The sequence below is a fragment of the Lolium perenne genome, chromosome 3, assembly GCF_019359855.2.
Source record: "Lolium perenne isolate Kyuss_39 chromosome 3, Kyuss_2.0, whole genome shotgun sequence".
NCBI lineage: Eukaryota > Viridiplantae > Streptophyta > Magnoliopsida > Poales > Poaceae > Lolium > Lolium perenne.
The window spans coordinates 322,660,133-322,674,728 of record NC_067246.2 but is presented as its reverse complement, the minus strand read 5'-3'; the positions used below and the strand labels follow the sequence as shown (position 1 = coordinate 322,674,728).

The 14,596-nt window shown below is 51.7% G+C and overlaps 2 protein-coding genes across 3 annotated transcripts; both read right to left on the bottom strand.

Annotated features, from left to right (window-relative positions):
* Positions 1–11,354: 11,354 nt before the first annotated feature.
* LOC139838639 (uncharacterized) lies at positions 11,355–12,171 on the bottom strand. The gene is made up of 2 exons (XM_071828675.1): positions 12,078–12,171; positions 11,355–11,947 (listed from the first exon to the last, which is right to left on the bottom strand). Exon 2 carries the CDS (start codon positions 11,909–11,911, stop codon positions 11,492–11,494), a length of 420 nt encoding a protein of 139 aa, XP_071684776.1. The 5' UTR covers positions 11,912–11,947; positions 12,078–12,171; the 3' UTR covers positions 11,355–11,491.
* On the bottom strand, positions 11,969–13,339 carry LOC127345683 (uncharacterized). 2 transcript variants are annotated; one of them, XM_051372186.2, is made up of 3 exons: positions 13,017–13,339; positions 12,501–12,686; positions 11,969–12,171 (listed from the first exon to the last, which is right to left on the bottom strand). In XM_051372186.2, the coding sequence occupies exons 1-2, from the start codon at positions 13,278–13,280 to the stop codon at positions 12,507–12,509; spliced, it is 444 nt and encodes a 147-aa protein (XP_051228146.1). In that variant the 5' UTR covers positions 13,281–13,339; the 3' UTR covers positions 11,969–12,171; positions 12,501–12,506. The 2 variants fall into 2 exon arrangements, with proteins under 2 accessions (XP_051228146.1, XP_051228145.1); XM_051372185.1 differs by lacking the exon at positions 11,969–12,171 and having other exon boundaries at positions 12,204–12,686; positions 13,017–13,338.
* Positions 13,340–14,596: the final 1,257 nt, after the last annotated feature.

The window sequence follows — 14,596 nt, the reverse complement described above, 5'->3', positions numbered from 1 at the left end:
GTCCAACAGCACAAGCAGCAGATCACCATCCGACTTCACAAGATAGAACTTGTCATTTCCAAGTTGTGGAAATCAAATTAGTGTCTCCATCTTGACAGTGCTCGCGCGCTGCTGCAACTGTACATTGGTGCACACTATTCTTCCGGACTCAAAATTGTCCACAGCTATTGCATACAGTTCACCATTGAACGGGGTAATGCAACGCAAACCATGGTTCTCCATCGAAAAACTTCCATCTCCCCAATCTTCATATATATCCTTAGTTGGAGTGCTCTCATCGACCCAACTAATTTCGTTCGGGTAATGTGAGCAAACGAAGATCATAGTCGGGGATTTGATTACAGCGACTGAATTTAGAAAAACAAATGGCATCTGCGCCTCAAACATAGTGTTCGATGCCTTTGTGAGTGGGTTCAGAAGCCGTATCTTGTGCGGCGGGTTCTTCTGGGCAAGCACGATGACGCCACGGCAAAAGCCGATGAAGTAGTATCTAAAATATATTGATGAAGATAACATTCAGCACTAAGATTGAAAATAAGAATAGATTAACCCTATAGATATGGAGGAATTTGAACCTTGCACGAACTTCCGATAGATCTATGGTGACGTAGCGGGATGTGCCGAGTTGGAGGAGGTGAACTCAGCGGCGCGTGGAAGGGCGTGGTCTACCATGATCCATTCGTGCAGGTGCACGTCGGGCTCAGGTAAACCTGAGCGCCAATTTCTACAGACTTGCCTCATAGCAGAGTAGGCGTCCACGTACTCCTCATTCGCCAGTAAGCATTCGCTGATCTTGTGAAGTGCTCCGTCACCCATGAGAGAGGCCCAGCTCACGGAGGCGCTGCGCTTGGATGCGCTGCCCTCGGAGGCGACGGGCTCTGAGGCGCCGGGCTCGGCGGCAGTCGGCGACGGGCTCGGAGGCGATGGGCTCGGAGGCGACGGGCTCGGAGACGACGGGCTCGGAGGCGACGGGCTCGGCGGCGACGGGCTCGGAGGCGACGGGCTCGGATGCGACGGGCTCGGCGGCGACGGGCTCGGATGCGACGGGCTCGGCGGCGATGGGCTCGGATGCGACGGGCTCGGGGGCGATGGCCGCCGGCGCATTCTTCTTCTCCATCGCCGGCAGGGCTCGTACGGCGGTTGGGGTTTTTCCTTCGATTTGGAGAAGTTGATGGGACGTGAGAGGCGTGGTTTCGTGCGTGAGCGAGAATGAGACATACTGTGTGCAGAGGGAGGGAGAGAGGGGCTTACGCGTCCTAAATGCGACCCGCGTCCTACGCGTCCACTAGTGCACGTTTGCACCGCGACACGCGTCAACAATGGCACGTCTTCCACTTCTGCACCACAACACGCGTCCTCGAGTCTAACCCTGAAATTTTAGATATACTCAGGTATACCCTCGAGTCATATACTAGCATTTTTTATGTGGTCAGTTTTCCCCTTGGGTGCTAATACTGGCTAGTGCAATATACTCAGTTTTACCCTCAAGTGGCTGGTCAACAGAGAGTCAACAAATGGGATTAACCAGTTAAATGCGTTATTTAATGTGCAAAAAATTCTGAAAAAGAATGGCACTTACTCATGGAGTCTTTACCACAAATTGCCACTTCTCAAATCATAGATAAATCATAGATAAATCAAGTTTTACCACAAATTGCCACTTCTCAAATCACCTAGTAGCTATGAAGGTGCATGGTTTTCCACAATAAGCCCTACCCAAAACAGCTTTCCCCAAAACATACTTTGTCTGAATGAGGTCATAATTTTCACACTCATCTATATTTGTATTGCAAATAGTTTGAGGTAGGCCAAGATGGGTTTCATTGTACAAAACACACATTTTTCATTTTTTAAATCTCATATTTAAATCCCTTAGTCTGTTTACTACTCACTTGCCCTTGGTTTCTTGATACTACTCAGTTTTGACCTCTTCCTTCACAAATTCTCACATACGTCCAACATTGCCCTGATTGGTCTAACCCATGTCACGCGGATCGTGTCCACCAACCGTTGATCGTATGATTTAACGGGCAGGATAACCCCTATCTCTCTCTGGTCGGGGCCACCACCCCCTCTCTCTCTCTCTCTCTCTCGGCGGTTAGCTTCCACCCTTTATGTATGCTAAAGGGCGGTTACCCAGTACGCTAAAGTTTGGTTTTCTGTATTATTTTTCACGAGCTTAATTATAAACTCTTTTAGGCATTATTTTTCACGCAAAAATTGATAAACCATCACCGATTTGTACTTTTCACGCAAAAAATGATACACCATCACCCATTTGTTGTAGCCATTACTTTTCACGCAAAAAATGATACACCATCACCAATTTGTTGTAGCCATTACTTTCCACGCAAAAAATGATACACCATCACCCATTTCTTGTAGCCATTACTTTCCACGCAAAAAATGATGAACAATCACCGATTTCTTGTAGCCATTACGGTAAAATGATAAGCTATCATGAATTATCATTTCTTTTAGGCATTACTTTTCACGGTAAAATGATAAACTATATCACGAAGTTCCATTTCCGTCAAGATAGTCCGCATTACTTTTTTGTTGAGATATACTCCCTCCGTCCACAAATAAGTGTACTTTTAGCTTTTGTACTAAGTCAAATATATGATGAGATTTTGGTATAATTTGAAACTACATTTCAAAACGAATCTCAGGATACTAAATTAGTGTCATAAATGCTACTACTTTTTCCTATATATGTGGTCAAAGTTTAAAAAGTTTGACTAAACACAAAACCTAGATGACTACCCCCACAACGATCATGTCCTCCTTAATTTATTGTGTAAACCCCCACAACGGTCACCTCCTCCTTAATTTATTGTGTAAACCCCTACAACGGTCATCTCTCCCTTATAAGCACCCACAACGGCCATCCCTTGTGTCAATAGGTTCTGCCTCTCTCATCTTCGTTCACATACACTTGATCCATTGCCATGGCTTCCACGTCTCGGACGTGGACCGGAAGGGGAAGGGGAAGGGGCGGCCGGGGTGGTGGATCATCATCATTGCCACCACCACCGTCAACACTGCCATTGATCATAGAGGAGTTCTTCATCGTCGTCTATGAAGACCCTTTGGTCAAGAAGGTACGTACGCGTTCCCACATATATGATGCATGTGATTAATTATGGGCATGTTCTAAAAAACCTTTAATTTCAAATGATCGGCGGTCGATCTCTTTGCAGGAACTCCCATAAAAGTTTGCGGACTATCTTGACGGCCAGGAGCCAGCTAAGGTGTATCTGCGAGCAGCTGACTGTGGTCCTCTTCTCTGGACCGTGGAGGTCATATTTGACGGTCAAGGCCGGATGTACCTCGACAAGGGCTGGGAGAATTTCGCCATCGCACACGGTGTGGATTTCGGCTGCTTCGTACACTTCAAATATGAAGGCGATGATGTGCTCACAGTGTAGGTGTTCGACGGAACAATGTGCAGGAAGTACTACTACTCGGACGACGAAGATACTGACGATGAAAGCGACGACGACGTGAAGCCATGCATCCATCCCCTTTAGATAAGGGAATTATGACCAAGAATATATATGTAGCTTCATATGCATCGATTTAGAGATCTAGCTATTTTTCTATATATTATGCAGTTAAAAAATTATATCGCAATTTCCACCATGATTCGAGCACCACAGCCTCCAAACGATGCCGATATCGGCATGGTCAGAACGGCTATGCTCGCCGCCACTGCTAGGTCACCGTCGGGAAGCACCATGTTTAGCATAAGATTCACTTTAGATTAAGCTGCGAAAATAGTCACCTGCCATTGGCTGAGGCGGCCCCACAGAGCGGCTCTATATGATATTCTTTAAATAAATAGACGACCCCAGCGGTCATTGGCTGCGGAGGCCCCACAGAGCGGGAGTATATGATTTTCTCTAAATAAATAGAAGACCCCACTGGTCATTGGCTGCGGCAGCCCCACAGAGCGGTAATATATGTCTTTTCCTGAAAAATAGACGACCCCACTGGTCATTGGCTGCGGCAGCCAAACAGAGCGGTTATATATGTCTTTTCCTGAAAAATAGACGACCCCACTGGTCATTGGCTACGGCAGCCCTATAGAGCGGCCCCATTTGTCATTGGCAGCACCGCGTATACAATCAGGAAATAAAACGGCCCACGCGTCAGCGATAAATGGATGGCTACCCGTCTGCACGAGACGGTCAGAGAGGAACTGCCCTCTGTGCAGCCTCACCCGTCAGATTAACGGTAACGGTAAGGCCTCTGACCTGACGGCAACCCTCCCGTCCGAGGGGTTTCAAACTAGAGGGAGGAGAAAACTGAGGAAAAGTTAAGAGGCTGGGGAAAACTGAGCACAACTAAGGAACCAGGGGCACGAAAATAGTAATCCCTATTTCATATTGGTTACGACTGCTTGCTTAAATTTGTTCTTTTATAAATGCTTAATGTAGAGTTTTATAAAGTATTTTTAAACCTGAGTAACAACCACTTAGTGCATGTTAGACCCATGTATCTGCTCTGTTTGTATTTTCGTGTGATTTATCCTAATTCCATTCTAGCAATGTCGTTTTGCGAAACCTATTTTATGATTATGTTGGAAGTTAATCTTTATTGCGGTTATATGAAATAGACATTGGCATGACCTCCACGGGTTCGTGCGCCAAGGCGCATATCTAAATCTAGTACTAGATAGATATGATCAGAGTATCAGACCACCAATGGAAGCAAGACAATAGCAGCAACACATCAATGAACGAAAACTGAGAAATCAATTTTCACCTTTATAAAAAAATGGAGGACTGGAACCGGCCCTCTGCTGCGACCCGCGGGTGACAGGTGCCCGCCACCGGAGCCGCCGCGCACGCCGCCGCCACGCCCGGGGTGGGCGTGGGCCCTCTTCGGCCGCTGCCCGCGCCCCCTACCCAGCTGCCCCGCGGCTTCTTCCCGCGGATCCTGCCCCAGGTTTGCCCCCCGTGCCTGATCTCTGCTGATCTGGATCCTGGATCCCTCCGCCTGTCCGCCGGCTGCGGATCTCCGCCGAGCGACGTGGAGGGGGTCCCGGAGACGCCGTCCGAGCTTATTCGCCCGGTCAACCAGCCACCTAACGCTGGGCTGGCTCAAGGGCGCTTTAATGCGGCCGATGGGTGGGCGGGTCTCCGCCGCGCCATCAATGCGCCAGCTGCTGCCCCGCGTGCTTCCTCTCCATCACTGCTGCCTCGTGCGGGGCTCGAAGCCTCCTGTCATGGCGGACAGGACCGGACAGAGGCATGGCCATCGCATCGGCCGCGCCGGCCGGCTTTGCCATCAAGAGAAGCCCCATTCACTGCCCAGCAGCCTTCGCCGCCAACCTGGCTCAGGGGGAGATGTTTCAACTGCTTATTCAAAGGGAGGAACGGGCACCGGGCCAGCGAGTGACGTGACCCTATAAAGTGCAGACGGTGCTTCAGGTCTGGCCACCGTGCTTTCTTCTGCCACCATCCGAGGGAACCCGAGCTGGCGGTGGACACTGCTTCTCCTGCGCCGTCCGTCCAGAGACGCCGCGCATTGCCCGCTCCTGCGCACCTGTCCGTTGTTCCTCCGAGGGCCGCAGCTCCTTCTTCGACAATAGCTGCGGCTTCCACCGCGGCTGCTTCTCCGACTCGGCCTGCTACCTCGGCCGCACACTGCGCCATGCCTAGGCTTGACGACATCCCCAGGCCGGCGAAGGATTTCGTGGTCATCCACGCCTCGCAGGAGATGAACCAGGAGGCGGCGGCACTGCTCACCTGCGAGGCCTACGCGCGGTTTGAGCAGCCTCCTGCTCACAACGCCAATGCCATCCTTGCGCAGGCCATCTGCGAGGTCATCGGAGTCCTGCCGGAGGCCCTCACGGTAACTGAGCATTTCCCTGAGCCTTTTCTGCTCCGGTTCATCTTCCCACACAACTGTGCCGATGATGTGGGCAGGCATGACTTCTTCTTCCGGGAGCACAAGATCTTCATCCGGCCATGGCGGCTCGAGGACAATGCGGAGCAGGTGGTCATGCAACAGCATGTCCAGCTGTGCGTTGAGAACGTGCCTCTTTACACTTGGAACGAGGCGGTGGCGCAGCAGGTCATCAGCAGGGCGTGCTCCCTCGACTACATAGAAGATGCTTGCAAGAAGAAGGAGTACACTAAGGCTCTGTGCCTTTGGGCCTGGGTCGAAAACCCTGGGCTTGTGCCTCGGGTTCGCTGGGTGACACTCCTTGGTCCGAGCGGGTGGGCGGAGAGGGGTCGCCGTGGCCTCCAGCGCCGGTGCATTGTCCACCTGGACATCATCGAAGACATGGCCGCGGAAGAAACACCTATGCTAGGGAAGTTCGAATGGAGATGGGGCGTGGTGGATGGTGAGCGGCTCATGCGCGACCGCACCGAGCGCCTCCTTGAGGGTGGCGATGAGAGGAGGGGCCGGCGAGATGATGATGATGACTGTGATGGCCGCCGCCGTCAACCTGCCCGTGGGTGGCGTGACACACTGCGCCGCAGCCTCTCGCGCCATGCCCAAGCCAGGGACCGCGACGACAGAGGGAGCCGGGTGCAGGATCGCCAGAGGGACCGTTCGAGCCACGGAGGACGAAGGAGGGGGCTGGGCCTGCTGGCGCCCAGGCCGCGACTTGGCCAGGTCATGCCCACGAAGGCATGCCGCGCACTCCTGGAGACGGACCGACAATCGAGCTGCTGGTGGGTGACACGCCTGCCCAGGCCGTGGCCGAAGACGCTCTGGTGCTGCAGCTCGCCCTGGGCGGCTACGTTGCCACGGTCGAGGACGATGCCGCGCCGGCTGCTGAGCCGGCCATGCAGCTGGGCATGCCCCGCAGCTGGGGTTTTGGGTTGGACTTGGCGTGGCCGGCCCTGGCCACCCAAGCGCGGGGCAGGTCAAGGACCCGCTCTATCTCGCCTGCGGCCACCAGGCGCCGCTCAAGGACGGCGAGGACTCCTTCGGCGACGCCGGACCAGCCATCTTCTCCAACGTCCGTCCTGCCGAGCCCGACGATGCCCAGGGGCAGACCCAGGACTGCCTGCTGCTGGATGGGGGGAGGCCCCGCCTGTCGCCAAGCTCTTCTGGGAGTGCGGGAGCCAGGAGGGCTCTGGTGCTGCTGGCACCAGCGTCCATGGTTGGCCTGGAGCGCCCACCTGGCTTCGAGGCCACGCCGGAGCCGCGCACACCGCCGCTGCTGTTGGTTGGGTCCCCGGTGCGCACTCCTGTGCCAAATACTGCCGCTTCCCACCAGCCGCAGATGCCGTCCCTCTTCACCCGGGTGCAGCAGCCACTACTCTCGCCGCCCATGTCGTCGCCTCCGGTGCGCCCGGCCAACAGAAGGAAAACCTTGTCCGGTGTGGATATCGCGCGGGCCGGGGGCTTCTCCCTGCGTAGGACCAGCGAAAGGCTCAAGGCTCGGCGTAAAGCTACACCTGTCGGAAAGAAGGCGGAGGAGTTCGTGTGTGTTGGCCTGGGCATCATCAAGAATGGCGAGGTGGTCACGGAGCAGGCCATGAAGGAGTTTGCAAGGCGGTTCAAGGGTCGGGTGCCTGAAGATGTCCTCGGGGCGATGCGTGCCCTGTTCAAGATCGGCGATGATGAAGACGACGAGATGGAGGCTGCTCTCCTTGGTCTCGGAGGCGCAGACGCGCTTGACCTGGAACAGGCCGGCCTCGACGCCGATGCCTGATCGTGTGTCGTCTGCTGCCCAGGTTGCCTGCTAGTTCCTATGTTACAAAACCGTTTCCTTGTATGTTGGGGCCTCACCTGTAGGGTTATGTTAGTTTCCCTGCTTGCCTGGTGCATGTACCAGCTTGGGACTTTGCTTAGTGGTTGTTATGTCTGCTGTCCTTCCTCGTTTCTTCTGTTTGGGGTTTGGCTTAGTGATCAATGTTAGAGCAACCTGTAAACATTCTGGGCTGGAATACTAGAGGGCTCAACGACCAAGATCGGAGAGATACGGTGCATGAGACGATTTCTTCCTCCTCCTATCATATTGTTTTCCTGCAAGAGACTAAATTACAGAATTTGTCGCTTCTAGACGCTTGCCACATTGGAGGCAATAGGCTCAAGGGCTTTGCCGATAGACCGGCTGTCGGTACGCGGGGAGGCATTTTACTCCTTTGGGACGAGACGGTGGTGGCCGTATCGAATGTGGTTGCCTCTGAATTTTGCCTGTCCGCGGATGTGCACATCCTCAACTCCAACGGTGACAACGACTTCAGGATCACCGGGGTCTATGGTCCGACGGCGTCCGACCGCAAAGATGACTTCTTTGCCGAGTTAATTGCTCAAAAGCCTGCCCCGGGGGCAAGATGGCTCGCCTTGGGTGATTTCAATCAAATCTGTCGTGCTAGTCACAAGAACAAGGGTAATGTGAATAGAAGCCGTATCAACCGCTTCTGCACGGCGCTGCAAGCCTGTGAGCTTGATGAGATACATCTACAAAACCGGCGTTTCACTTGGTCGAATGGGCGGCAAAACCCCACCCTCTGTAGGCTTGACGCTTTCTTTTGTAACCCGGAATGGGATCTTCGTTTCGACACTCATGTCCTGCACGCGCTCTCGTCGTCCCTATCGGACCATTGCCCAGTGTTGCTTGCCGATGATAGCGGTCCGCGGAGGCCGAGAACCTTCAGGTTTGAGAATTTCTGGATTCGGATGCCGGGGTTTTTGGAGGTGGTCCAAGATGCTTGGGAGGCTCCCTCCCCGCATACGGAGCCTTGCCAGATCCTATTCCACAAGATGAAGCACACGGGTAAAATGCTCGCCAGATGGGGCCGCCGCCATTTCTCACATACGAAGATCATGATTCATGCCGCCCTGCTGGTGATCCTACACTTTGACATCGCCCAGGAGTCTCGCTTTCTGAGTATGGGTGAATCGGACCTTAGAGCCAAACTGAGAAGGAAGGTCATGGCCCTTTCGGTCATCGAGAGGTCCCGCAAAAAGCAATGTGCCCGCATTGCTAACTTAAAGGACGGTGATGCTAACACTAAATTCTTCCATAGAAGGGTAAACGCGAGGCGCAGGAAAAATCACATCCACAGGCTAAAGCGGGACAATGGTTGGGTGACAGAGCATGGGGCGAAGCAGGAAATTGCGCACAACCACTTCAAGGAAACTTTAGGGAAGAGGTCGACGAGGAATAGAGACTTCAATTGGGATGGCCTTGTTTTTCAAGACCCCGAGTTGCATGGCCTGGGGGCCCCGTTCACGGAGGAGGAAGTTCGTAATGCCATAAACCATATGCCTAGTGACAAGGCACCGGGCCCGGATGGCTTCACCGGGGCTTTCTTCAAGAAGTGTTGGGACATTATAAAGATCGATCTTATGAATGTTGTTCACCTTTTTGGAAACCTCCACTCCGAGAACTTCCATTGGCTCAACTCCGCAAACATTGTTCTTTTGCCTAAGAAGGAGGGCACCGAGGAGATTATTGACTACCGGCCTATTAGCTTGATCCACCCCATTGCGAAGATTATTGCCAAGATGCTCGCTTCGAGGCTTGGGCCTCTTATGGACAATCTTGTCTCCAACGCTCAAAGCGCTTTCATCAAAAAGAGAAGCATCCACGACAACTTTTTGTATGTGAAGAACCTCGCTAGGAGACTACACAAGAGCAAAACACCGACTCTTCTTTTCAAGCTTGACATTAGAAGGGCTTTTGACAATGTTCGTTGGGACTTCTTGATGGATCTTCTTCAAAAGAGGGGCTTCCCTAGTAGATTCCGCAATTGGATCATCGCGCTCCTCACCACATCTTCATCGCGGATCCTACTCAATGGGGTGGCCGGCCAACCTATAGATTTTGGAGAAGGCCACTAGCCTCGGGCTCCTACATAAAATCCGCGGGCGTCATGCTAAGATTAGAACCTCGCTCTATGCGGATGACGCGGCGGTCTTCTTGGCGCCCATCAAGGAAGACATTCAAAACCTTGCCTCCATCCTCCTTGATTTCGGGGAGGTTACCGGGCTTTGCACCAACTTCCAAAAGAGCTCCGTCACGCCTATCCGCTGCGGGGGGGATTGACCTTGAGACCATCCTTGAGGGAATGCCGGCTTCCCTCTCTCCTTTCGCGGTGCGGTACCTTGGTCTACCTCTTACAGTGACATGTTTGAGAAGGGCGGATTTACAACAACTTGAGGACAAATGTGCCGGGAAGCTCCCAACTTGGAGCGGCAATCTCATCACCGCGGCCTGGAGGTCCGCTTTGGTAAAATCGGTCATCACCTCTCAAGCGATTTATCACCTTACCCCTCTTGCCATGCCGCCGGCAACCTTGGCGTCCATAAACAAGATCGAAAGGGCCTTCCTTTGGTCCGCCAAGGATGTTACCACCAGGGCCAAGTGCAAGGTCAATTGGGAGGTTGTGTGTCGTCCTAAAAAGTTTGGGGGATTGAGGATCCTACACTTGGGTAAGTTTGCCACGGCTCTTAAGCTACGGTGGCCTTGGCTCGAATGGAAAGACCCCAACAAATTATGGATTGGCTCCGGGAATCCGTGCTCTGATGATGATATGGAGTTATTCTACGCCACAACCACCATCACGCTTGGAGATGGAAAGAAAACACCATTTTGGCATGCCCTTGGCTACATGGTAAAAGACCTATTGATATCGCTCTGCTCATCTATGAGAGCTCCAAGCGGAAGTCTTGGAAGGTCGCGCATGCTCTTGAGGGGCGGCTTGGATTGCGAAGATTAACCTACAACGCCCCTTCTCTTTGGACCATTTCTTGCAATTTGTGGACCTTTGGACCTTGCTCAGCACCATTCACCTTAACCCCGAGAGGCCCGATGATATCTCTTGGAAACTCACGGCAAATGGCCAATACACCACGAAGTCCGCCTATGCTATGCAATTCTTCGGCTCCACCTACTCTACATTTCACAAGACTATTTGGAAGATGTGGGCGCCGCCGAAAATCAAATTCGTTGCTTGGCTTGCAAACCAAAATAGAGTGTGGACGGCCGACCGCTTGGCGAAACGTGGATGGCCCAATTGTGGATTGTGCCCTCTTTGTAAACAATGTGTGGAGACCGTGGACCACCTCTTCGTCCATTGCCGCTTCACCACTCGCATTTGGCGCTCCGTCTTCGAGTGGTTGGGCATCGTTGGCGGCATCAATCATGTTTGGTCCAACTACGAGTTCTCCGGGTGGTGGGACATGATGGCGGGGGGGCTCTTCCAACAACCGTAAGGGCATTGCCTCCCTAATCCTTCTTGTCACTTGGGAGGTGTGGAGCGAGCGTAATGCTCGGGTCTTTCGGAACAAGAGTGCGACCGCGTTCGTTCTTACCGAAAAGATTAGAAAGGAGGCGGCACTTTGGGTGCTTGCGGATGCCAAGCGTTTGGGGGAAATTATGCCGGGAGAGTGATCCCTTGTATCTTCCTTTTTTTCGGTTTTTCGTTACATGGTTATACATGTAAAACTCCTTCTTAATTAATAGAATGGAGCAAAGCTTTTGCCTCCGTTTAAAAAAAAAAAAACTGAGAAATCAGTCGATGACCTCACCATCGTAGTCGTGCTCCTCCGAGTCGGACAAACCTTCAATGTCCACGTACTCATCCTCGTCCCTGGGCGTATCCAGCGCACGTCCACCTAGCTGCTCGCCGCAACCTTCGACGCCGTGCGTCGCCGGCGGGTCGACCACCTCGGGACCTTCCTCCAGCAGCACGCCATCCTCCTCCCAGTCGTCCTCTTCCGATTCGTCGTCGCTGAAAAAGACCACCTCAGAGTCGGACACAGCCGCAGCTCCTACTCTGTGAGAATAGGGATTCAGGGAGCCTGTTCCCGGTACCAGAACAAAAACAGCCTCACCGAAGGTCTTGCTGACAACGCCGTTGGCGACGACGTCTCCGTCAGCTGCCTCCAAAGCCTCGCCGCGTTCGCGCTTTCTCGTCTGGCAGGCTGCCATGGATCTACGTGCGCGATCCGATGCTGACCAAGATCTCTGGTGAAAAGTTAACGAGGCTAGCTTAACTGCAAAGATTTAGTTTCTTCCTTTGGGTCTGCGGTTATGCAGACAAGAGGCGAACGTATAGGAAACTAGACAAATAATCCCAGTAGCACATTGCACGCACTTTGTCGGAGTTGGATTACACTTCGTAGTAATCCCGGTCGAATCATGCGCTAATTTAATTGGGGTGCTAAGGTTCAGACTTCAGACGCAGCCACCTGTAAATAAATGGTAAACAGTGAGATAGTAGTTTTAGGCAGCCGATATCTAGCTTTTGTGCGCTTGGCATCTATACATCATGCATGCATGATCAGTATCTGATGCACGATTACAAATAGGCACTAAAAGGCATCAGCTGTTTGTTATGGTTCTGACAGAGTACGGTCGATGACCGGATTCTCAGGAAGCTCTTCACATCTTCATGAAAGAGATACTAGCAACGTGTAGTACTTCAGCAGCATTGGCCATATATTCCATTGCAAACTCGCATACTTTGTGGATCAAACTGAAGCTGTAGCATTTTCGAAACATTTCTGAACACATGTACCTCTAGCTAATACACCTCCCTCTTCGGCCTGTTCCTGGTGCGCGTTGCAGCGGCAGGAACAAGAACTTGCTCCTTCTCCACCGCTGGCTGCACAACGTCCTCTCCATCGACGGCGTACACCCTTCCATCGTCTTCGGCTTCCTCGGAAGCCTCGTTCTCTTCCAATATCGCCTCATTCATCTCCATCTGCACACTCGTGGAAGCATACATGCTATTCAATTCACACATCTTGTGCCAATAAAAATGGTACATGATAGATGATATTCTGCAACTATTGTAGCAACAATCTTGTCGGTTGTCACGAGCGAACCGAGAAGTGAAAACGTATCATTTGGCAAGTTCGTATCGAACAGCTAGATGGAGATGAATGAGCCATCCGCAAAAAAAAAAAAAAAAGTACAGCTAGATGTTATATCATGCCATCTGGAAATTATTATTGACAGAGTATCTTACTACTGATACTGTAGTAGAAACGGAAATTTATTCAGAATGCTTGGGGAGAGGCGCAGTATGTACCTCCCGCAGGAACCGCTCGTCGAGGTCGTCGGCGACGCGAGCGGCGACCACGAGGGTGCCAATGAAGAGCGAGGCCGGCAGCAGGAAGGCGAGGATGAGCACGTTGGTGCTCGGTGGCCCGCCGGCCCGCACCACCATGGACCGGCGCCGGCGGCCACGCCCGACCGGCCTGACCGTGGCACGTATAGGTCGGCCCGAATACGGCGCCGAGCTTGCGCCGAGACGCGGCTGGATGGACAGAGCGGCGAGGGCTCGAGAAGCCATGGGTGGTAGAGAGGCTCAGCTGCCTGCGTGAGCACAGCGCGCGAGAGACAGAGATAGGACGATGGCGTTTGTCTTATCCATTCTTTCTATTTGCCACGTCGCTCTGATTAATTGTAGCCATCCGATGGTACAAAGTTCTTTTTCTTCGATCTACCATGCATGGAGGCAGATTATTTTGCCAGAATCATCGATATGAACATTTGAATATATTTTTTTTATTGCGAAAATTCCACCAAACTATTAATGATCATCAACAGTAATATAAATAGCTCAAAAATTATAAAAAATAAAAAATAGGTAATCGGACAAACTAGCGACGGCTAGAGACACTAGCACGAGCCGAAGGTGTACCGCCATCCTCGCACATCCATCACCGGATACAGGCAAAGCGTGTCGTACTAGATCTTATTGTAATAGGCAAAGGAGAAGTCGTGGTGCTAAGACCCCAAATAAGCGGCGCAGAATAGTAGCAACCATCACCAATCATAACAATCGTAGATCGAAAGAGAATGGCATGAAACTACATGAACGAACACGAAACTGATCGAATCCCATGAGATATGATGGGCATACGACTCCACACGCCCTCCGCCAACTCTAAATGCAGCATCGAAGCGCGGATAGGGCAGGGAGGACCTTATTCTGACTTCACGATGTAGCCACCGTCTCACCATCCAGAAAAAGATAGTAAAAATAACCTAAAAAGAAGCGTAAATTCCCCCCAAGAGAGAGGATGTGATCTACCACACCTCCAAGGCCCCAAGGGCACCGGTGGCCTAGCGGACCTCGGCAGCATTGTTGATGAGGAATGGAACCCTATATGGGTTTTGTGGCCGCCGTTTCTCACATCCTGGCTTGTATGGTTTGGGTTCCCTCAGATTGATTATTTATTTTGAACATTTCAATATTGAGATTTGAAAATAACAACTATCAATATTTATCAAAACATAGTGATTTATAGGTTTAGAAATCCTCGTTAGTTCGTTTCAGTTATTGAGGCACGGTATCATGACCTATAACTAATCTAAGATAGATATTGTTTTAGAAAAGAGAACTGCTATGCGTACAATAATTCCTGCACAATATTTGTCCGATGTTGCGTACGACGTTGTGTGTTAGAACGATCTACGTCATAGAATCCTACAATGAACGGCTGCATCGCTAGAGTGAGCGGACGGCGTTGTGTCCGCATCATATGTGGACCGTACTAGAAACCTCCTATGTATAGCAAGATTTATATATTTTCTTGTTTAGCAAACATTCCAACTTTACTTATAAATAACTTAACAAGTGCAGTAATCAAAACAAGTAAACAA

What these genes read in the sequence shown, in the direction of transcription:
- LOC139838639 (XM_071828675.1), bottom strand. Translation starts at nt 11,911, where the DNA reads ATGGCAGCCTGCCAGACGAGAAAGCGCGAACGCGGCGAGGCTTTGGAG.
- LOC127345683 (XM_051372186.2), bottom strand. Translation starts at nt 13,280, where the DNA reads ATGGCTTCTCGAGCCCTCGCCGCTCTGTCCATCCAGCCGCGTCTCGGC. An exon ending in ACGAGCGGTTCCTGCGGGAG is followed by an intron (nt 12,687 to 13,016) that starts GTACATACTGCG and finishes ACGAGTGTGCAG; the next exon opens with ATGGAGATGAATGAGGCGAT.